Genomic DNA, 24,394 nt, shown 5'->3' on the forward strand with positions numbered 1-24,394 from the left:
CGCCATTGAAGAATCTCATCTTTAGTAGAGTACCCCAAGGTAAACAACTTGGAAGAGTGGAGTAGGTCTCATGATAGACCGAACCACTATAAATCTTATGCCTTGTGGTTGCTTCTTCTTCTCATTCTCTCTGCACGTGTGGTGATTGGTAAACTCTTACCCTAACTTATCTTTATTCTTTTGATTGAACAAGGGTTAGTAAATGCACTTGATTGAAATATATAAACCCTAGTTGCATTATAAGGTCTATTTGAACAAGGGTTAGTAAATGTGCATGAGTAGAATGTCTAAACCCTAGCTTTTATTAATATATCTATTTGAACCAGGGTTAGATTAATTAGTGCTTAATTAGTGAATTAACTTTTAATCTTCCCTTAATTAAGCCTAAAATTTCTAATTGACCAATTCATCCCCCTATTGGGTTGCCACACTTGGATTTCAATCCTAACCCTTGAATGTATAAATGGACTGCACATTATGGAATCTTCTATAGATTGGAGGGTTAGGATCATCCTATGGAACAGATTATTTGGGCACGACCTATTTACGTTGTGGCCCAATAAATGAACTGTTGGGATCATCCTATGGTGTGGGCCGTACCATACTTCTTGTAAAATACGGGTTTATACGGCCACACCATCATATAAAATCTCTTTTCTTAGAATGCCCAACACTAACACTAGTGAGAGCAGTACGCCTAAAAGGATAACTTCACGCGCGCACACCTAACGGTGCAGCTTGGGTCAGGCTCAACCGGAACCCGACAGGTTCAACTCGATTTTGGCTCGGGTTGGTTTGGTTTGGGTTAGGGTTGGGAAAAGCCAACTCTAATTTTCTTTGGGTTATGTTTTTTCTTGTATTTTTTTGTTTGGCACTAGGTGAACCTGAACCCATTCGATCTGATTTCAGGTTAGATGGGTTGGGTTAGGGTTAAGAGATTTAGAGGTGGGTTGAGTTGGGTTTGGAAAAGCCAACTCGATTTAATTTCGGGTCAGATTAGGGTTGAGGCCTTGGCAACCTGACCCAATCTGAACTCAACTTCCATTCTCTAATTTATCTTATTTTCTTTGGGTTATGTTTTTTCTTGTATTTTTTTGTTTGGCCCAAGGTGAACCCGAACCCTAACACGACCTGATTACGGGTTAGATGGGTTGGGTTAGTGTTGAGAGATTTAGAGCTGGGCTGGGTGGGTTAGGGATGACATGTTTAGAATTTATAAACATGTATATGTACCCTCTCGACTAAAAGATTAAAATTGTACATATGAGTAGAATATTATGGTAAACACTTTAAACATGCTACAATCTAGGTGCATTCGTATTGTATCTGCAAGATAATTATATCGTTGCTCAGTACACAAATGTCGAGTACATCTAAGTAGAATGGCGTTGCTGAGCGACAAACTTGTATTCAATGATACGGTACAAAGCATGTAGTAGGATTCACATTGGGCCAAAGCGTTGAAAATAACAGCGCACATCCTAAATAGAATTTCTAGTATGGCATCACGAAAACTCCATACGAGTTAAAGATAAGTAAGAAATCGACTCTAGGATATTTGCAGATGTGAGCTATTTGAAGAGACTAAGGTTTCCAACTCACAAATAGGAAAGTTAGCCCTAAATTCCCTGTTATTTAATTGGATATGGTTTTAAGTTTTACTGTCCTTTACATAACATGCTGATTTTTTAGGAGATTTTATATGTTGTGTGACTGTATAAACCCATATTTTTCAAAAAGTACAGTATGGCCCACTCCATAGGATGATGATCAAAACTGTCCATTTGTTGGGCGACAACATAAATAGGCTTTGAACCAAATATTGTTTACAAATGATGATGCTAACCCTTCAATCTATAAATGGGCAGCACATTATGGAAAACTGTTATAGATTAGAGAGTTGGGATCATCCTATGGAAACGATTTTTGGGGCATGACCTATTTACGTCGTGGCCCAATAAATGGACGGGTTGGATTATCCTATGGTGAGGGCGTACTGTACTTTTTGTAAAATACAGGTTTATACATGGCCACACCATCATATAAAATCTCTTTTTTTAGAATGCCCAACACTAACACTAGTGAGAGTAGTACACTTAAAAGGATAACTTCACCTGCACACACCTAAGAGTGCAACTTGGGTCGGGCTCAACTCGATTTGGCTCGGGTTGGGATGGTTTGGGTTAGGGTTGGGAAAAGCCGATTTGATTTAATTTCGGGTCATGAATGGATAGGGTTAAGGCCTTGGCAACCCGACCTGACCCAAACCCGACCTCCATCCTCTAATTTTCCGTGGGTTATATTTTTTCATGTATTTTTTTGTTTGACCATAGGTGAACTTGAACTCAGCTGGACCCGATTTCAGGTTAGATGGGTTCGGTTAGGGTTAAGAGATTTAGAGATAGGTTAGGTTGGGTTGGGAAAAGCCAACTCGATTTAATTTCAAGCTAGGTTAGGGTTGAAGCCTTGGCAACCCAACCCAACCTGACCCGAACCCCACCTCCATTATCTAATTTTATCTTATTTTCTTTGGGTTATGTTTTTTCTTGTATTTTTTTGGTTTGGCCCAAGGTGAACCCGAACCCAACACGACTAGCTTGCGGGTTAGATGGGTTGGGTTAGTGTTGAGAGATTTAGAGGTGGGTTGGGTTAGAGTACACCATCCTCAATTCCTTAACCCGAGCTGGGTCGTGTTAGGGTTGAGGAAATGCTATCTCATGTTACGCTAGGGCATCAACCCGATCCAACCCGACCGAGTTGCACCCCTGCACACGTCCCAAAGGTATCATAGTAACCCTAGCACCCACTGTCGACTTCCAACGGACCCAAAGAAAATTGAGGTATAAAGCTAAGAGAACCATCCCCACCGCCTTAAAAAACTGCGTCCATGCCATTGAGTTGATAAAAAACTTCGGAGAGGTTTGAAGGACGCCTCCCTGCCTTCCCCACCCTTTTAGAGTGAAGAGATGGAGAACGGGAGACGGAAAAGAAACAGGAGGCGAAAGAGATCCAAAAACCCTTCTCAGTCTCTCTCTGAGGAAGTCCAAACGTCGTCTCCTCACCATCCGAACCCAAAGCGAAGGAAATCCGATGCAGATAGAGGAACTTCCACCCCCCGCTCTAACCACTTATCCGTTTCCAAGCCCACTAGCTTTCTGGACAAGGTAACATCCTTAGCCACTTTCTAATTCCATTCTTACTTATCTCTCTCTGTTTTTTTGTTTCCAAAATATTGAATTATGGTATTGGATTCTATGATTTTATATTGCAATTAAACTGGGAGGGACAAACCCTGAACACAAGACTGAGTATATTTTTGAATGCCTAACTATTATGAGTTTGTGTCCCTACAGAGCTGTGCATATCAAACCTGAATAGTGTCACTAGCTTGGTGTATCTATGGGGAATATAAATTCATGGGTATGATGGGTTCTCGATTGAGTGTATGGTGTTTGTGTTGTTGCATTCGAGGTTTTATATGTTTGGTATGTGGGTGGAGATGGAATGTTTCTATGATGTTGATACTAATGCTATGATGTGTGTTTTTGGTTAAATCTGTTGAGAATTTTGCTTAGTGGGTGATAAATGTGGCGAGGAAGGCAATTATAATGGTGCATCTAGTAGAGGACACTGTTTGTGCAACAGTGAAGGCAATGCGAGCACTTTGAAAGGATGGAAAGAAGGTTAGATTCTGTCTTTGGGTGGCAGAATAACCTTGGTTAAGTCCGTTTAGCTAACTTGCTGATTTACTGTTTGTCCTGATCTGGGGTGTCCTGCTTGAGGTATTATAATTTATGAGGTTAGAGAAGTTACGGATGAACTTTTAGGGGCCGCTTTGGATAGCGGATTTTAGAATCTTGGATTTCCTCAAAATCCTGGATGGGAGACGAGAGAAGAAGGAGACCGTCCGTTTCGCTTCTCCCTAGAATCTTGGATTTTAAGTATGAAATCTAGGTTTTAGAAATCTCTCCCCCATCCTGAGATTTCTAAAACTTGGAAACATGGGATGATCTCCTACTCTCTTGCTGATGGAAAGAATGGCAAGAAATCAGAAAACGACGGCTGGTCTCTTTCTTCTCTCGTCTCCCATCGACGATTTTGTGGAAATCCAAGATTCTAAAATCCGCATATCCAACGGCCCCTTATGGAATTGGAATGACTTGGACGGTCGTAGGAAATTTCACTTGGTCATGTGGGAAGAGATTTGCAAGTCTAAGAAAGGAGGTATCAAAAGTCAGAAGTTAGTTAACAGGGCTTTACTGGTGAAATGGTTATGGATGTTTGGTGAAGAGAGCTCTAGCCTATGGAGGGAGGCCATTGGTGTTAAAGATGATCTAAGTTTTGGAGGAAGGGAAATTAAAGGTACCTTTAGATGGTATAATTTTTCTTGGAGAGATATTTGGCGAAATATTTGGAGATTCTGTAGGGAATCCAAAACATTAGCCCAGACAATGAATCTGAATATACACTAAATAAGAGCGTTCCTTTCACCGTCAATCCCAAATGCAATGGACAATATTTGCAGAGCTTTGATCCCCATTCGTCAACCGTCTTCGTCTCTCGTCGGTGGGATTTTGCCATGTAACGGGCAATAATTACCAGATCAACGCTCCTATATCCCAAGGCACATAATGGATTCCTAGAGAATGCCCAATCGTAGGAGCCAGATGGAGAAGAGAAGAACCGAGATAGAGAGAGGGCAAGTGGAGTAAATTTTCACACACATCCCCCCCCGCATTCACGTTTCTTGAGAGAGAGGGAGAGGTGAGAATCTCTATTTTAGGCAAACTCTAGACGGAGAAAAGTCCACATATGACTCTATCCCCCCCCCCCCCCTCTCTCTCTCTCTCTCTCTCTCTCTCTCTCTCTCTCTGACATATGGTATCCCTACCCATTTTAGAGAGGGGCTAATCCCTATGGATGCGTGCAATCACCCGTAAACCACGCGCATCGGGTTACTACAGGGGCATTCGAATTCGTGTCAATGGGGAACATACCCATGACTCTCTTCCCTCTCTTGTTCACGTCAAAAGGGAGTCTTCAAAACTTTTAATGCCCCACATGGGAGTATCATTTATGGGGTCCACTTTAAAGCCAAAAAGTCAACATCTCCCACTCGCACATAGTGGGGCACAACAAATATACACTCTTAATTTCTCAAGTCTCAACCTCATCAATCCTCATGATCATCAACTTCTCATAGAGATACACAACATATGACAGACGAGGAAACCACCAACATAGCCACATCAAACCTACATCATGCCAACTTGGTGCAGCTAAAATAGGAAAACACGTACTATCTCTCAGACTTGTTCGACCATGTCAGACTGCAATTCTAATCCCTTCGGGCCTACGCTCAGAACCTTGCACAACCCACCTATAGCATTGCGCTTCTCTCAAATGAGTGCACTCTTATTTAGAAATTTGAGGGCACAATCACTTCAAACAAACATGAACATGTTATCAGTCTGCCTGTCACCCTCCTACCACTAGGCTTTGTCCAAATGCTTTACCCGACTTCCCTAGGCTTTGTCCAAATGCTTTACCCGACTTCCCTAGCTAGACACACCATTCATGACCATAGGTAGCACACTAGAGGAGCAAAACAGTTGATCTCCACTTTTGTGACATAGTCAGGGGTCATTAAGAACACTTGGATCTACTCATAGACCAATTACATTCACACAACAAGGAGCCAAGGGTCTGCCCACCTGCACTACAGAACAGAGGCCACTATTATTTAGCACCTGTGGTATGAATTACATGCTACGGTGGAGCATTACTCGCAAAGATATGTTTGCCAACCTTTCCACACTGTACAGATCTTTGTCCAATTGCTCTTCAAGCACTTGACCTGAGTTTATCGATTCTGTCGCTACTTGTAGCGTCTGATCGACATCTCAAATCCAGCTTTCTCAGGCTTTACGAGGAGTGGGTGCATCTCTACTTATATCATTTCCACTCAAAACCTCATATCGACACCAGTTGAGGCGACTTCTGTATAAGGTAATCTCATCATATAAGGCACTACACATTGTGACCAACCCATCGCCATTCTAGGCGGACAGTCACATAGTATCATCCTGCTATCATCCTGCTCACACCTCATGCACTGGGGTTGGTCGCTGTGTAATGAGCGGACTAATGCCTAGTGACAAAACCAAAGGTGATCTATGTGTCGAACACATAATGAGTCGTATTTGAGATAGTGTATGTCCAGTGCACATAATTATATAAATAGAAAAAATATAAATACATCAGTAGTCATAGAAAGTGCACGACATCACCATTTTTTTTTTTGAATGGTAGAGATTTCATTCAATAAAGAGCAAGAATACTAGCAAAGGATAGTTGACTGAGAGGGTCGACTGCAGCCAATAACAAGATAAAAACAGCGATACAAAAACAACAAGACATCAGGGGGAGAAAATCAAACAATTCTAAATCAAACAATTCTAGCTCCTGCCTCCCCACTCCGCCTCTAGCCAGGCCATCCGCTTCTGAATTAGCAGACCTTTTAACATGATGGAATACAATAGCCGCTCCTCCAACCTGATCTCTAATCTCATCAATCCAACCAGCGAATCTCCAAGGGAAAGGTTTGCCCCCCTTCAACCACACTATGACATTCTACGAGTCTCCTTCCACTATTACCTTAGCGAAATCCAAATGTTCCGCTAATCTAATACCCTATAAAGCTGCATTGACTTCTGCTTCGTTAGAATCCGCTATGCTTATCGGGCAAGAAAAGGCCCAAATCGTGGCTCCCAACTCATCTCTAAGAAGAACCCCAATTCTAGATGAGCCGGGATTGCCAAGGCTAGAACCATCGAAGTTTATTTTGAGATACCCCCGCGGTGGAGGGGACCAAAGAGGGCCAACCTTCTTGGCATTAAGTAAATGAAAAAGCAAAAGGAGTGAAAGCATATACATTTCAAAAATGATAAACCAAAAAGAGTGCAAGCATAACCATTTCAAAAATAAAAGGAGTGAAAGCATAGCCAAATGTCCACTATCTACTAATCTAATCTACGAAGTCCTAAACCTTTGAAATGAGCTTGAAAAACATCCCAAGGAATCGGCTTAGTGACGTAGGCTAGGGAGAGAAAAGAGGAAGAAGAAGTAGAAGAGAAGCAGAAGAGAAAAAGAAGAGAACTAGAAGGAATAATAACTCAATTTAGCTAGAAATCAATAATAAACGACTAAAATATGTAGTCTATTGATGATTGTTCATACTACAGTTTTAGTAATAAGCACACCGAGTCCTCAATTGATATTGACACCCTACATATATACATGTAAAGGACCATAGTCCATCCAAACAACACTTGACAAAATGGCCCCGTGACACAAGGCGCAAAAGGTGTAGTCTATTGAATGATTGTATGACACAATAAAGAAAATCCTAGGAGATGAGGATTAGTTCACTAGGATTTTAGGTACCGAAGGAAAAGAAAAAAATTTGAAGATGAAGAGAAGAAGAGGAAAAAGCACTAATCAATGGATGAGATGCTCTGATGCCATTTTAGTTTCATAATAAGAAAAGTTAGGATTGTTAGAGGGAATGTGAGAAGAAGGTGGAGTTTAAATAGAGAAGTCAACCTCTCCTCCCCCATCAAGCTTTATATTAACACAAAAAATACTCAAAATACCCTTATTGTGGAAGCGGGCTTACTCCCACTTCTAATAGTAGTTTTTCTCCAGATTAATACTATAGTTTACATCTAATTTGTTTTGTCCTAATATTGTCTTGAGAAAGATGGAGTAAAATTAATAACCATATCACAGCCAATCACTAAATAGATAATGTTGCCAAAATATATTAGGTCTATAATTTTAGGTAATCATTATGACATGTGCGAAGAATGCTTTGTTACCCATTTAACAAATTATAGTTTTCTAGTCTTTGGTTTCTTTATCTTATAATTCTTGTACTCCTCATTGTCATAATGTTATCCATGAACTTGCAGATGAGGGCTAGGTTGCGTGGAGGGCATTTTAGAATGATTAATGAGAAGTTGTACACCTGCAGGTATGCATTGCTTTCTGTTTGTACTTTGTGGGTTCAGATTATTTGCTGGTCTTGTCTTTGTCAAGCTTGTTAAGGCCATACAAATTGTTTTTACTTATCTCAACTCAACTCAACTCAACTAACCCTTTGTCCCAAACTAGTTGGGGTCGGCTAATGAATCCTTTAGAAAATTTTCATGAAGAAGGTGAAAGAATCTACCCGGCTCAAATTGACTAAGTGTAATCCTGACACTAGTTGGGTCCTGTCGACATGAATCGTTTTCTTCCACTCTCTTATCCAAGGTCATGTTCTCTGTTACATTCCTAGCCATCAAGTCTTTCCTCACTGTTTCTACCCAAGTTGTTTTCGGTCTGCCCCTACCTCTTTTTACACCATCAACTTGGCACGAGTCACTTCTTCTCTAATTCTATGAAATGAATCCTATAGAAAAGACGATACTAGTCCAAAAAATCAACTCTTAAGAAATTTGAGAAGAAAACTGTTCTCTTTCTCAAATTACTAGAAGATTGCACCACTTATCAAATGGAAACACACAAGTAGATATGGACAAGAAATTTTTTCTCTATTCGAACAAAAAACTCTAAACAAATCCTTCCCCTTAAACTTGTAGAATTTGGACCACTATCATCCTAAAAACTTTTAAAATAGATGATCCTTCTAAAACAGATACCTGAATGAAAATTTTGAATTGGAAATTTGGACTTCGCAAAAACAGTCCACTTTGACTGACCTTCACTCTCGTGATGATAACTTTTTCTAGAGAACTCCGATTGACAAACTGTATATTTTTTTGGAAATTAAACTCAAAAAATATTTCCATCAGTATATAATATGCCACGTTTTGAACAAGATAACATTTTTCGAAAAACGGAACAAAACATGTATAAATTTTAGACTGAGCTTTCAACACCACATATTGTTTTTACTTATATATATATATATATATATATATATATATATATATATATATATATTTGAATGGTGTCTCTCTCTCTCTCTCTCTCTCTATATATATATATATATATATATATATATATATATATATGAGTAAAGTATTCCTGCACTCTTGTGCAGATAAGCTTATCTGCACTCGAGTGCAGAAACAGGGTGGTCCCACATTTTTGGGGGGGTCCAATGCATTCACTTGGAAGGCCCTCCATGGATAGGATGTGTACCAAAAATCAGCCCCATTGGATCATCCTAACCCTGCCATTTGTTGAGGGAAAAAATGGCCAGAAACATGGACACACAGTGTTTGTCCATTTTCCCCTCCACCTTTGATTGGGTTAGGATGATCCAATGGGGCTGATTTTTGGGACACACCCTATCCATGGAAGGGCCTTCCAAATGAATGCTTGTGATCCCCGAAAAAATGTGGCCGCCCACCCTGTTTCTGCACTCGAGTGCAGATAACTTATTTGCACAAGAGTGCAGGAACACTTTACTCTCTCTCTCTCTCATATATATATATATATGAGAGAGAGAGAAGTGTTTCTGAGCTCGAGCTTAAAAACTCATGTGGGCCCACATTTTTGGGGTAATCCAAAGCATTCATTTGAAAGGCCCTTACATAGATAGGGTGCCTACAAAAAATCAGGTCCATAGGATCATCCTAACCCTTCCATTTGTGGAGGGAAAAAATGGGCAGATCACTGGAGAAACAGTATCAGTTCATTTTCCCCTCCACTTTTGGGTGGGTTAGGATGATCCTATGGAACTTTCTTTTGGGACACACCCTATCCATGTAAGGGCCTTTCAAATGAATGTTTTGGATCACCCAAAAAATGTGGGCCCACATGAGTTTTTGACGCTCGAGCTCAGATAAGCTATTCGAGCTCGAGCTCAGAAACACTTTACTCATATATATATATATATATATATATATATATATATATATAGTAGAAGAGAAAAGGAGAGAATTATTTGAATTTCTTCCAAAATTCTAATAGAATTACACATCACTTTTTTTGATTTTTTTTAACAAAGGCAAGCATTCAACCCACATATTTTCAATCCTACCCCCTCCTTTATGCTTTTTAACAAAGGCACCCATTAAAGCCACATCATTTCAATCCTACCCCCCTCCTTATGCTTTTGTAATTAAAAAGGTGGACAAAGTCAACATAGTGACATTTTTTCTTTGCAAAATTACGGATTGGGTACATATGTTACATAATACTACGGATTTTTGTGAACATATTGCATAATACTATGGATTCAGGACCCCTATCAAAATATTGAAGAATTCCGGGCACCTTAAGAGGAACAACATATTATGGAAACCTCTATAGATTGGAGGGCTAAGATCAGCCTATGGGAATGATTTTACAGGCACAACCTATTTCTGTTGTGTTCCATCACATAGACGGTTTGGATCAACCTATGATGTGGTCCGTACAGTTCTTTGTCGGCCCCCTGCATCGCACGTGGTTTTTTACTAATATATCTATGAGGAAAGTGTTTCTAGTCGGTCGGCTAGAGAACCTTCTCTAGTCCGCCCACCAAAAAACACTGTGGGCCCACATTATTTGGATAATCCAAAACATTCATTTGATAGGCCTTGGCATAGATAAGGTGTGACAAAAAAATCAGCTGCATAGGATCATCCTAACCCTTTGACTTGTGGAGGTTAAAAATGGATAGATTTGTGGAGTTTATATGCATCCGTTTTAACCTACATAAATCGAAGGGTTAGGATGATCTTATGGAGATGATTTTTTAGGCACATCCTATCTATGTCAGGGCCCATCAAATGAATGCTTTGGATCATCAAAACGATGTGGGCTCACTGTGTTTTTAACCTCCACAAATCGAAGGGCTAGGATGATCTTATGGAGCTAATTTTTTGGGCACACCCTATCTATGCCAGGGCCCATCAAATGAATGCTTTGGATCATCCGAACATGGACCCACTATGTTTTTGGTTGGCGGACTAGAGAAGGTTCTCTCACCGACCGAGTAGAAACACTTTCCTCTCTCTCTCTCTCTATATATATATATATATATATATATATATATATATATATATATACTAGTAAAAAACCCCGTGCGATGCATGGGCCGACAAAGAACTGTACGGACCACATCATAGGTTGATCCAAACCGTCCATGTGATGCAACACAACATCAATAGGTTGTGCCCGTAAAATCATTTCCATAGGCTGATCCTAGCCCTCCATTCTATAGAGGTTTCCATAATTAAAACAGCATAAAGGAGGGGGGTAGGATTGAAATTATGTGGCTTTAATGGGTCCCTTTGTTAAAAAGCATAAAGGAGGGGGTAGGATTGAAAATATGTGGGTTGAATGGGTGCCTTTGTTAAAAAAAGTCAAAAAAGTGATGTGTAATTCTCATAGAATTTTGGGAGAAATTCAAATAATTCTTTCCTTTTCTCTTCTGCTATATATATATAGGCTACTGATATTCCCATTACCATGTTTTGCTAATAAGACGACCTCACATTGTCTTTTGTTATTTAACCATCTTTCAAAAGCTATTACAATTCCCAAAAATCTCTTAGCAGCCAATTAAAAGGAAAAGAGAAGGTCAGTTCGTTTATTTATCAAAGTATGGTAGTGCAAATGTCAGTAGCCTATATATAAATATATTGTTGGACAGTAAAACATTGAAACAAATAAATCTATCAATAGGTTGCACATTATTTTTGTTAGAATTGGTAACTCAAAATCAAATTGGGTAGCTAGGCAAATAGAAGCTCAAAGTTTGGATTATAGAAAGTGTTGGACCAATGAGTTATTTGGCATTTTGATTGTGTTTTACCTTTGTATTCGTATAGATGAGTTGTGTCTTGTAGATTGTATTGTTGCTTTATTCATAGCCTAAGGGAGAATCTATTTGCATGTGAACAAGTAGGGAGATGCTAAAAATAGATTAAAATGACAAGTTCTTATGTTGGTTTTCAACCTGTGTAAGAGTTATAATAAATTTATAATGTTGGGAATTTATTTGGGAAAAATGTCCATAATTGAAGCTCATGGCAGCCAATTCATGCCACCCTATGTTGTACGGGCTCTTCTAGAAGAGCAAAGTACCCCTGTTAGGCATGGTTTTCACACTCCATATATTCTTTTGCGATTCTGATGGATTTCCTTTTTCTCTTTTATTTGGTTTCCACTGGTATAGATTTTAATTTACCATAAGCTTTCGGTTCTATCATTATAGTTGTGTAACCTATTAAATCTCCCATCATATAGTTCGTTATATCTCATTTATTATTTAAAATATGTTGAAGATTTAGAATTTATTAACATATATTGTCTAATTTACAATTACTATTTTTGGAGTTTGCTTCGTGACACTCATATTAGTAGTTATTCAACATAATTTCTGCTTTAAGCCTTTTCATAAAAAAATGCCATCTTTTTCTTTAGATGCTGTTAACCTTATGAAAGGCTAGATTGGAGTTATGGTTGGATAGTTTTTAAGGATTAATTTCATCATGCATTGATGTTAAGAAGTTTATCGATATGAGATGGAGACATTGGCTATGATACAGTTTGTGCTCTCTCTTATAATTGATAATTTTCATAAGCAGGATTGGATCTTGTGATTTAGAGACTTGATTCTTGTTTAGAGGCTTAAGAATGATAACAATTATGAATTAAATTAGGAAAAATCAACATGTTTTTCTAAACTACGAATTTGATGATGAAGAAGAAGGGCCCGTTTGGATACCTCATATTTTGTATTTGGATTTGGATTTGGAATTGAGTTTTGAGTACAAAATGAATACATCCGCCAGCTCACGTTGAGGGAGAGTGGAGACGGAGAGGGAAGGGGGTACTTCCTACTGGAGGGGAGAGGTTGAGGAGCAATGAGGGTGAAAGAAACTGCTTGATCTGTGGAATTCCAACTACTTATTTCCACAGCATATTTGGAAATCTGATTTTTTTCACTGTCAGTGACTGATTTGGAAATCCAAGGATTTGATCCGGATCCAAATCACAACACAAAAAGGGCTGCAAATGTGAGAAATCCAAATCAAAATCTTCTCGGCATCCAAACGGGCCCTTATAGTGAGAAGTTCCAAAGATTAAGGACTCTTGCCTGCTTTAGACGGCCTATTTTACCCTCTTAACTACATGTAGTGATGTTTTGTAATTGTGATTCAGTAATTTGGTTTGGTATTTAATTGGCTAGGTCAACTTCTCAGCAATGGTGGGTGAAAGTCTCAATGTTCGCTATGTGAAATAGTTAGATACCAATTTTCAAGCATGTCCCAATCATGGATTGTCTAGTGTAATCTGCGTCGGATAATGTTCTACAAGTAGTGCCTTGTTTCTCTTTTTGCTTCATGCCTCCCATTTATTTTTAAACTACTGATGAATCTCAAGGTTACGATTAATGAGTTTTCGAATGACTTTATTTATCGTCTTGTTGGGTCGCCCACATACAAAGAGTTTTTTTGGACGTATCCTAGAGTAGCTAACTGAAAAGGTCCCATCTGCACTATATTTCCACTCGTTTTGTCACCCCATCACTGTGTCACCTGATGTAAACCGCATCAAGACACCCAAGAAGCCAGCCATCATGTTATTATCTCTGTTGAAATAGTTCATGCAGAATATGATATTCTACACCAGCTTGCCATTCACCTCAGAGAATGACTCTTCAATGCTTGCCTCACGACATGAGGGCTCTCTAAATAATGCCCATAATTACTCCTTCAATAGGCGGAACCTACACCACAAATCATACAAGACACGAAAATGCATGCCGATGCCAACTCTAAATTGAAATGCATCTTGCATAGATTCCGTCAATCTCAAAATATCTCTCAAAACAGCGTGGCTCGAACACCGATGGTTGTCACCTGATGTCCAATCTCTCTTCTCAACAATCGTAATTTGTCGATAGTAAGGCTCCTTTTCCCTGAAATGCCATATCCATTTGACGAGGGCCTTGTTCATCTCTTTCAGTCCCTCAATCCTAAATCCCCCCTTCTTGATTTGCAGACCCTCTCCCAACGTACCAATTGATACTTTCTACATTCTTCCTTACTGTTCCACAAGATGTTCTTCTAATATGCTCGGATCCTTATCCTTCTATTCTAGAATAGTAAATAACTCCATGCCATCTTTTTCTTTTCTAGCAAAATGTATCCCTAAAACCCACTAACTTTGAGCATGTTGTACTTCACCCAATTGTCTTCCTCCAAAAAGCTGCATCTATCTCTCGACTGCCTTCACGTTTAAAGATGGGATAGAGATGGGATTTGGAAGGCCTTCTCCATCAAATACAGGGATGATGTCCTACGATCCACCCCTCTTGCCTCTACCGGTACTTGATTTTCCTTTAGTAGGTTTGCCTAAGTTCTTCCATGCAGCTGAATTGAAGCTTGACTAGCCCAGTCACTGGACAGTTTCCCATACTCTACCTCCCTACCCCCACCCATACACACTCAGGGTCAAAGAGGTTGCATATGAGCATGGTTTTAATTTTTTACCGAAACTGACAAAATGAAGAACATGTTTATGTTTCCTTGCTGAAACACATGCCAAAACCGAAATGCATTCCAAACCAAAACTGTAGGTATATTAGTGGTATGCTACATCAGTATGGGTTACATAATTGTGCTTATATGAATTGCACGTGAAATGCGGTGTATTCATTATGAATACATATTTATATGAATGTGAAATGTGGTATTTACTGAATTATTCAACATGCATAGCAGTGCATGCCATTAGGTGTTCGATGTTAAACTATTATAAGTATTTGTTTTTCTTAGATGATGGTTTTAGGTGTGTATTTGTACGTATTCTAGCACTTCCTAAAGTTTCATCTTAAGTTTCCATTATTTGCTTATGTATACATCCCGTTCCATGATTTTACAGGATTTCTACTAAAATTTCCATCCGAAACTAGCATGTTATCATTTCCGTCATGACCATATGCATACTGAAGCCAAATCTTGAAACCTTGCATATGAGCTCCGTCTGATCTCCACATTCCTCTGCTTCTGCAATCTCATGGAAGTTTAAAATTAGATTAGGAAATAATCTTTTGAGTTAACCGGGATGTCCTTGGCCATTGACCCAGACCCTGCAAGACTTGTCTTGAACTCCATCAGTTTGCCCCTGAGCAGCTTTTGCTCCCTTATTAACAGACTTAATTACCACCATAGATACATGCCCGGGTTTACTTAAAGCAGGTGACACTGTGAGTAATAGTCATTTTTTTTGAAATGGATCTCTGTGAGTAATGGTCATGATCTCTGACAAACCCCTGTATGGTTTTTCATTTAGGCTGATTTTACATTTAGGTTCCATGATAGAATTGTCATAAGGAAAAAAAGGCGAGGTAGATTCTACTTAGAGGTTTTCTAGCTCTTTTATGTGCCACTTGATGATTCCTTGCATACTCATCTCAGATATTATGATTGTGCCTAAGAATCCAATTGGCTTTTCTTATTCATGGCATTTTTCCGTTTAACGTTTCAATAAGATCTTTTGTGTTAAAATATAGGGCCTGAGTCCCTCTGTGCCCTGTTACTTTTTTTTTCTTCTAAACAAGGGACCAAACAAATTTTATTAGACAACAAATTAAGAGACTAAATAAAAGCACGCAACAAGGTGAAATATTGGGCAAATAGGTCAAGCTAGAAGAGGGCCTTGGCTCTCTTGTTCCATATGGTCTATCTTAAGATGAAACACATATTTCCATCTAAACCAAAGGACTAAGATGAAACACATTTTCATTAAGTGCCAATTTCTGTACAAATAAGGTAAATTATTGTTCTTGTTTATACTAAATAACTTAAACATGCAATCTATTAATTTTTGCCGCGCATCTTTGTTACAACGTATGACATTGATCATTTTTCCAAGAGAGTAAATGTCTAATGCCTATCGTCTGCACTTTTGTGGGCCACCTATTATGAGTGGAATGCATTGGTCTTTAATTAATGTTCTTGCAGAATGTATAATGTGAATAGAGACATCATTTTCAAATTTTGAGTGAGTACGTCTTCAACTGTGTTTTCTAAGGGCTGGCCTTTCTCAGCTATAAAAAAACTGGATGTAATCTCTCGCTCGCTTCTCTCCTATCAATATTCCAAGAGATATTTTGGAGGTTAAATTGCTTTTTAATGATATTTGAGAGGTTTATAGTTTATTTCACATGTTAATCAATTTGAGAGCTTAAGGTCTAGTGTGAGGCTCAAAGTTCATTTCACATACTCGTTGTTTGCCTTTTGTTCCGTGTCTTCCTCATTATTGTTGATTTTTTTTGTTTAGTTTGGCATCCAGCAATAGGGTTTTCATGAGCTCTCATCTGTTCCCCACCTTGTACAATAATCATATTTATATCGTTGCATTTAGTCATTTTCTTGCGTATTTGGAACTTGTATAGTTGATTTCTAGCTTGGAAAAGTCCTTAAGTATCTTTTGCTTGCCTTATCTCCCAATTTGATTTGACGTTTTGTGATCTCATTGTCTTTTCAGTGGTAGTGAGGCGCTTAACTTATTTAAGGAGGATCCAGCACTATTTAATGTAGTAAGATTTTTTCTCATCACCTTCCTTGCCATGAGAACTTTTTGGCTTTCTCCTCATTTGTATTAGCTGAATTGAAAACTGCAATACTTCTTTTCTGCTTTTTTGGCTGTAGCGGAACCATTTGGTTGTGAAAACATACGTAGAAGAACAGCACTGGCAATGTCCTTGAATTCATGTTACAATATGTAAAATTAAAAATATTTTCAGTAAGACAGTAACTAATAACAACAAGAGCATGCATAGAAAACATACATCAACAATCCCCCAAATTTGATGATGGATGTCATAGCCAGTTTTCTGTTGGGAACATTTTTGTTGTTTTCTCCAAAAGGCTTGGTAGGATTAGGAGCACTCAGATGACTTCAAAGCGGGAATCTAAATGATACTACCTTTTCATCTTTGCAGCTATATTCCAATCTTTTTACTTTTGTGAGCTATATGATTAGCTGCAACCTGATATGGTTGGGTTGGTAAACGATTATGGTTGGGGTGGTAAACAATAATGTCTGAAAGGTAAACCTAGGTGACCTCTAGTTGCAGAAGCATGCGAGCACTAGAAGTTATAATTTTGAGATTTTCTTCTCTGAGCTTGAAATAGTTGATTTCTTATGCCGTGTCCTAGAAGAAGAGGAATAAAAACGATCAAATTTAAACTTTTAATACGTAGCTCTAAAGCAGCCAAGGGAGAAACTGAAAATGATGAAACTGTAGATAACTAAACAAAAATAGAAGTCCTTTCTCGGAAGCAACATTTAGATTTATTTTATGTTGCTTTAAGATTACTTTTTATAAGTTTTTGCTTTAACTATCATATGATTTTTGTGACATTGATATTTATGCAAGTAACTGTCTATCTATACATCCAACTGACTGTTTCAAGGGAGTAGGACTGTCTTACAAGTGCCTATTGATCTAGTTTTAACTAGACATAATGGAAGCATACACTTTTTTATTGAGTTTCATTAAGCTTAATTGGGTTGATACAGAACCATGCCTTCAGGATATTTTGGCGAGTCTTGGCACCATCCATTTTCAATTTTGCCAGTCTTATATATTGAATTTTTTTCGTGTTTTGAGAATTTTTAATTATTTACTTATTTTTCTATTTTTCTCAAATTTATGTGGTTGTTTGGTTATTTTCAATGAGATAGAGGTATTTTTGTCATTTTTAATGAGATAAGGGTATTTTTGTCATCCCTTATAAAATGGGGGTGCTCTAGGATTTTTTTTTCTCATTTTCTATTATTTCAAGTTTTGTTTTTCCATTTTTCTCAAAGATACACTGTTACACAGATGGGGGTGTTCTAGGAGATTGGGTATTTTCTTTTCTTAGAAATGAAAATAACATGTATGACGACTAAATTAGTATGGCTCTCATTGAATCCATTTCAAACAGCATGTGATTGATACATTCCGGCATGGACTGCACTGAGTTGACTGGGTGGCCCTAGACACTTCAAATTTCAAAATGCATATTTGGAGGAGCCAGGTTTCAATAGTGCCGTAAAAGGATTAATGGTGTCAGGTTTTCCTTTTCTAGAGCATCCAATGTACAATGACTACAATACCCTCTAACTTACATGTAATGACTTAACTAACCTAATATATTATTCAACACAGTACATGCCAAATTTCTCGTGCAATTCATATAAATAGTTTTTTTGAAAATGATAGCCAATTTTATTATAAAAAAGACCGAGATGGTCAAGATACAAAACAAAAACAAAGAAAAGGAAAACAAAATACAATCAAGAAAAAGAGAGCCAAGGAAGAAGAGAATCAAAGAGAGCAAGGGCTTCATCTGAGACACCCTCTCTAGCGAGACGGTCCGCCAGAGTGATGAACATGATGAAAGGTCCATAAATACCAATTCATCTAATCATATAATACATATAAATCTAATAATATATAAGTAAAACAGAATCCTGCACTCTGTGAGTGCGCCACGTGGCAATCCCTCTGTATCCAGCTTTTATATTTCCTCCCCTTTCCTGCCCTTCTTAGACTCTTTCTTCTGACACGACAATACGGTTTAGTTCCTGCCTTCTCATCTTCTCTCCCTCCCCCTCTCATTAATTGTCAGAAGATGAAATTTTTGGCTAAGTTCTATGAATCTTCTCTAGGTTTGAGGTCCATAAAATATATTGCAAAAAAAGGATCCATCCGAATCACCTTTGGCTTCATCATAATTCGTTCACAGCCAAGGTCCTCTCTCTCTCTCTCTCTAAATCCTATTCAGAGTGATAACTTGTTTTGATGTAGTTCCTTTTTTATTGTTCAAATTAAAGATTGAATTTTATTTTATGGTAATTCTGGTGATTCCAAGGTTTTGTGTTCTCAACGATCACTAAGTTAGTTGCTCAGAAGGTCTCTCTTTCGGTGTTGATTATTCGAAGGTTAGACTTTCCCAGGTCATCGTTTTTTTTTTGGATAAAACCCTCTGTTGACTTTTCTTCCTTTTCACTGTATTTGTATATGATAATCATCATTTTTTGTTAGTGTAATATTTCATAAATCGAGGTTATAATTAATTTTACTTTGTATTTTTTATGCTCTTGTTATGGATTTAAATTATGTTTTCCTGTAAACTTTACAGAGGATAATTATTTTGTAGCCTCTAATAAAAATAAAAGTAATTCACCATCATGTCACATATTTATTTAACATTATATATGTAATGATGTAGCTGTCTTTAGGCATTTACCAGTATAATTTTGAGATTGTCAACAAACACCAAATTCTATAGCCATATGAAGATCCTATTTTTCCCAAGCAACCAAAGTATATCTAATCTGATGTACATGTGAAAGATGCATGTAATTAAGTGGCATTTTGTTTTTACGGAAAAAATTAAGAAGCATTTTTCTTTTTATTTGTACCAATCAAGAAAGGTATTGAAAAATAGATTGTTCTTGTGACTCGGAATAAACATTTCTCTGTGGAGGAAAGAAATAGTGATTTATTCCGATGGAGCCACCAGTAACAAGAAGATTCAATCGGAAATATCGACAAATCTTGTATTCCAAATTGCGTGGGAAAAGTGAGAGATCGCTGCAAACCCCAAGATATTATTACTACGAGGGATGAACAAATTATATTTATTTTAGCTAATTTGCAATTAAAGGTTAGATCTAAGGAGCTCTTAATTTGTCATATTATACTGCACCAATTCTTGCTTCAAGGTGAGTTTTTGGAAATCTTGACTGATATTTTTCCTTATATTCTTTTTTCCTCATTTTCTAATATAATTACATTGAATATATATTCTTCTATTGCATTTATGCACAATAAAATAAATTGATTCATAACTTACGATACCGTCTGTTCTACATATAATTGTTATAGCATAATTGATGTTGATTCTTTTCTACAATAGTCATCTGTTTTGATGAAAATATTTATTATCTAACTTGTATAATATTTCATTTTTGTGATGTACATTGAAATAGAAGAGGATTATAATAAGTGATTGAAGTTTATAATTCTTACTTATTTTGTAGACAATATTTGTATCTTTTAAGAATAGATCTTATTCTTTCTTAGGATGTTGAGATTTTTTTTATTCGACTACTTTAGGTTTTCGTTGTTCTTAATAGATTCAATTTGGCAATGGATAATATGGAAAGATGTAGAACTCCCCGAATGCATCGAAGGTTAATTATCAATGTACGGAGAGGAAAAAGCGGCAGTAGGATTGTTGAAATTCATTCTAGACATAATAGTGCACCCGCTTCTACTAGAAGGATCAATTTAGTAAATATAGTGTCACTCTGTTGTCAATGCGGACAGTAGTATCCAAACATTAGCAAATGTTAGTAGAATTCATACAATTACCAATGCTGGAAATATTCTTAACCCATCATGTTTTATTAATAGAGGTAAGATACTTATTCATTTAGTTCGAACTAGGAAATCTGTTGTTGACAATAAGTGAATTGGTTTAATTTTTATGCTATTAAATATATAATATAACTTTTGGAGCGAGCAAAATTAGGACACGTGGAAGTTGTACCAGGCATAAGTTCATGCTCGCGTTAGCCAATCGCGGCAAAGAAGGAAAACAAATGACGAGAATAGTGATAGTACACATAGTTCTCTCCAGCTTATGTCCATAGATAGTGCAAATACTATGATTCAAGAAATTGAAATCGGTAATGTAGACAACTTTTTTAGTTTATACAAAAAGTATCAAACACTAATATTATTTTATTATTATTATTATCAGTTTAGGTTCTTATTGTAGATAAGCAATACTTATAAATGATCAATTGATGTATTTTAACCAGAAAACCAAAACACTTATGAAGAAGGAGATATATTAAGGGAGATGAATTTTTCACCCCTTAGGATGATGCCCCCCCCCCCTTTTAACATGAATTGTGGGCAGATTTTAACGTTTTTTTGACGTCAAATCACGTTGAGGACGGGGAGGGGGCGCATTATTTCTACAAGGGTGAAAAAATCAGCACCCTATATTAGTGGAAGAACAAAATACTAACGTTGTTGAAGAAGTCGGCAGAAGTAATTGTCCTGTTACTTATGAAATCTTTCATTAATTTAAGTGTCCTTTTAGTGGATACTTGTTAAAAAAAATTTATAATATTAAAATCCTGTAACTTAAGAGAGTTTGTATGGTTGATGACTTCGGGAAATTCTACGAATCTTGGAACTTTGGAAGTCCTGGTATGTGTGTCCACACTGTGCTGCAATACTAAGGTGTTGAATTTGTAATTAAATACTGTCACGTAATACTTACTTTTTCATCGAGGAGATTGAGACGGAGACTTTCACTTTACATCAACGGCATCTCACATTCTTGTTATTCGAACTTGAATTTCCAATCATATTTGTTCTTCTGCAGTTCATTCAGAAAATGACTTTTGCTTGTCATCTTTGGAAATCCGAATATGCTAAATTAAATAATTTATATTTGAAGATTTTGTAGTGCCTTTTTTATTTTGTAAATATTTAGTTGCTTTAGGTTGTAAATAACTGTGTACATTCATAAATATATTTGAAAAATTTATTAATTGCCCTACCTGTATGTAAGTTGTTAAAAACCTCTTTATATACTATGTTTTTGGTGTAGTCATATTTCTTCTTGTCATAGTCTTTTATAAATATTTTCAGATCATCAGACATGTTACTCGAGAGATATCAACATATAGTTGGTCATGGGTGAAAACATGCTTCGACAGATATACACTAACTTGTATAATAGTTTGGCCTTGGTTTTTGTTAATATTCATTGCATAACAGTCTCTCACTGGAAATTGTCTTCGCTTCAATACGAAGGCCACTTCGATTCAGTAGTTAATATTATCCTGAGAGAGTACTTTAAGAGACATCTTAAGATTTGATGATATGAATTTAAGTGACAAGCCATTTGGAGGAAAAACTATACTTCATTGTGGTGATTTCAGACATATTCTAATTGTTCCAAAAGAGGAAGACAAGAAGTTGTGCTTGCTTCGATTACCAATTCCTACTTATGAGATCATTTCAAGTTGTTCAATTTAACAAAAAATATGAGATTGAATCCAAATTCAGTTGACAACACTGCAGTTGAATCAATATTTGAATTCGACAAATGAGTTTTAGATATCGGAGATGGTAACATTACAACAATATCAAGAGAAAAAGAGATTGAGCATAATTGGATAAAAATTCTAAATCATCTTCTTATATATGGTGAAAAGAATCACATAAATGATAATATCCATCACATATCAGTCATTTCAGCATAATTCCAAAGATCCACAGCATCTTCAGGAAAGTGCAATATTGACACCAAAAAATCTGACAGTCGATAAAATCAATTCTTATGTGCTACAATTTATTCCTATAGAGGAACAGACATTTCTAAGCTCAGACTCCATATGTAAGGTTTCATCAAATGTTGCTGATCACGACATGATATATCCAGAAGAGTTTTTGAATACATTAAAGTTTCCAGGATTACCGAATCCCAATCTTCAACTGAAAATTGGAATTCTTATAATGCTTCTGAGAAACATAAATTAAAATGCAGGTTTGTGCAATGGCACAAGGCTAATTGTAACCCAATAGGCACATGTATTATTGAAGCAAAAGTAATTGCACGCTAAAAAATTTGTAACAAAAGTTCTCATTTCCAGAATAATATTGACACTTACTGAATTGAAGTGGCCTTCGTATTAATGTGCAGACAATTTTCCATTGAGACTGTAATGCAATGACTATTAATAAAAGGTAAGGCCAAACTATTAAACAAGTTGATGTATATCTGTCAAAGCATGTTTTCACTCATGACCCAACTATATGTTGGTCTCTCGAGTAACATCTCCTGATGGTTTGAAGATATTGATAAAAGACGATGACAAGAAGGAATGTGGCTACACAAAAAACATAGTATATAAAGATATTTTTAGTAACTTACATACGGTAGGGCAATTAATAAAATTTTCAAGTATGTTTATCAATGTGCATAGTTATTTACAACCTAAAGCATCTAAATATTTATAGAACAAAAAAAACAGTTCAAATCTTCTAATATAAACTTTTTTGATTTTACAGATTCGAATTTCCTAACATGACAAGCAGATGTCATTTTCTGAATGAACTGCAGAAGAACAAAGAAGATTGAAAAATTCTAGTTCGAATAATAAGAATGTGGGGATGCCGTTACTATTAAGTCAAATAATGTACTTTTAAGTCTGCCTCTCATTTTCCTCAATGTAAAAGTAAGTATTATGTAGCAGTAGTTAATTACAAATTCAACTCTTTGATTCTTTAGTCTTTAAAAACATAGCTTATTTTAGATATTTTTAACAAATCCATTTATGTTTATACAGGGTGACCATATTCACTCATCAATTAGAAAAAAAGTTTTTTAGCAATTTAAAGCATTGCTTGAGGAGGAATATGTATACATAATCAAGAATTTCAGTGTAGTTGGCAATAAAGATAATTGCAAGGTGGCTAGTCATAAATATATGATAAGCTTTAATGATGCAACATCCGTTAAGCAGATAAAGACAAGAAATGAAGCTATCGCCTACCATAAATTCGAACTCATAGTCTTTGATAATCTTAACAGACGATTGAATATTGACACCTACCTCATAAGTAAAATAAAAAATATTTTCAACTATTTTAAGCAACTTGAATTTTTACTATAACAACTAATACAACACAAAAAAAAAAATTGCACAGATATTATTGGACAAATTATTGCAATTTCTTGGATTGATGAGATAGAAGCAAAATGTAACAAAATGAACAAAATAGTTATTGAACTTCAAGACATGAGGTAAAAAAACCAATAAAAACAAAAGAAATACATGTATAGAATTAATGATAAGAATACAGACATAAATCTTTCAATACTTAAAAATATTATTTTGGCAGCAAAAACATAATTCGAATAACTCTATGGGGGACAGTTGAAAGAGACAATAAACCAAGACATTTGCTTACGTAATTATGGGCATGCCATTCTTATTGTCATCTCAATTACAGTCATAATATTTATGAGTACGTAACTACACTTATTCCGATGCTGCAACATTATTCAGAGATGATAGTTTTAAATTTACAGATTGAAATTTTTTACTATCTTGTAATATAACTTTTTACTACAATTTTGCAGGAAATCTATCACTCTCTTCCAGTTACTTTACGAAGCTATATGTAAACTTGGACATTCCATACGTAATAGAGTTCAAGCAAAAATGTACATTAAAAATTATAACTTAAAAAAATATTTTTCAATAAAAAGTAATAATATGTTATACACTATTGGAGATGTAAAAAGTTTTCGATAAATATAGCTACCAAAAATATCCGTGGATGCTGACAAAG

The 24,394-nt window shown here is 36.5% G+C and overlaps 1 protein-coding gene across 3 annotated transcripts in view; it reads left to right on the forward strand.

Annotated features, from left to right (window-relative positions):
• The first annotated feature begins 2,805 nt into the window (after window positions 1-2,805).
• Window positions 2,806-24,394, forward strand: part of LOC143860032 (S-adenosyl-L-methionine-dependent methyltransferases superfamily protein) — a 56,363-nt gene continuing 34,774 nt past the window's right edge. Inside the window, exons 1-3 of one of the 3 annotated variants that reach the window (XR_013239549.1) lie at window positions 2,806-3,164; window positions 7,974-8,035; window positions 16,501-16,552. Coding sequence is in view for 2 of the 3 variants with exons in the window: in XM_077370540.1 (XP_077226655.1) it covers window positions 2,967-3,164; window positions 7,974-8,035; window positions 16,501-16,552 (312 nt within the window). In the remaining variant the exon portion in view is untranslated. The remainder of the gene's footprint in view (window positions 3,165-7,973; window positions 8,036-16,500; window positions 16,553-24,394) is intronic. The other 2 variants (XM_077370540.1, XM_077370541.1) reach the window with 2 other exon arrangements.

This window comes from Tasmannia lanceolata, unplaced genomic scaffold (assembly GCF_043159265.1).
Source record: "Tasmannia lanceolata isolate RefF3 unplaced genomic scaffold, GAP_Taslan_0.1 ptg000037l, whole genome shotgun sequence".
Classification (NCBI taxonomy): Eukaryota; Viridiplantae; Streptophyta; class Magnoliopsida; order Canellales; family Winteraceae; genus Tasmannia; species Tasmannia lanceolata.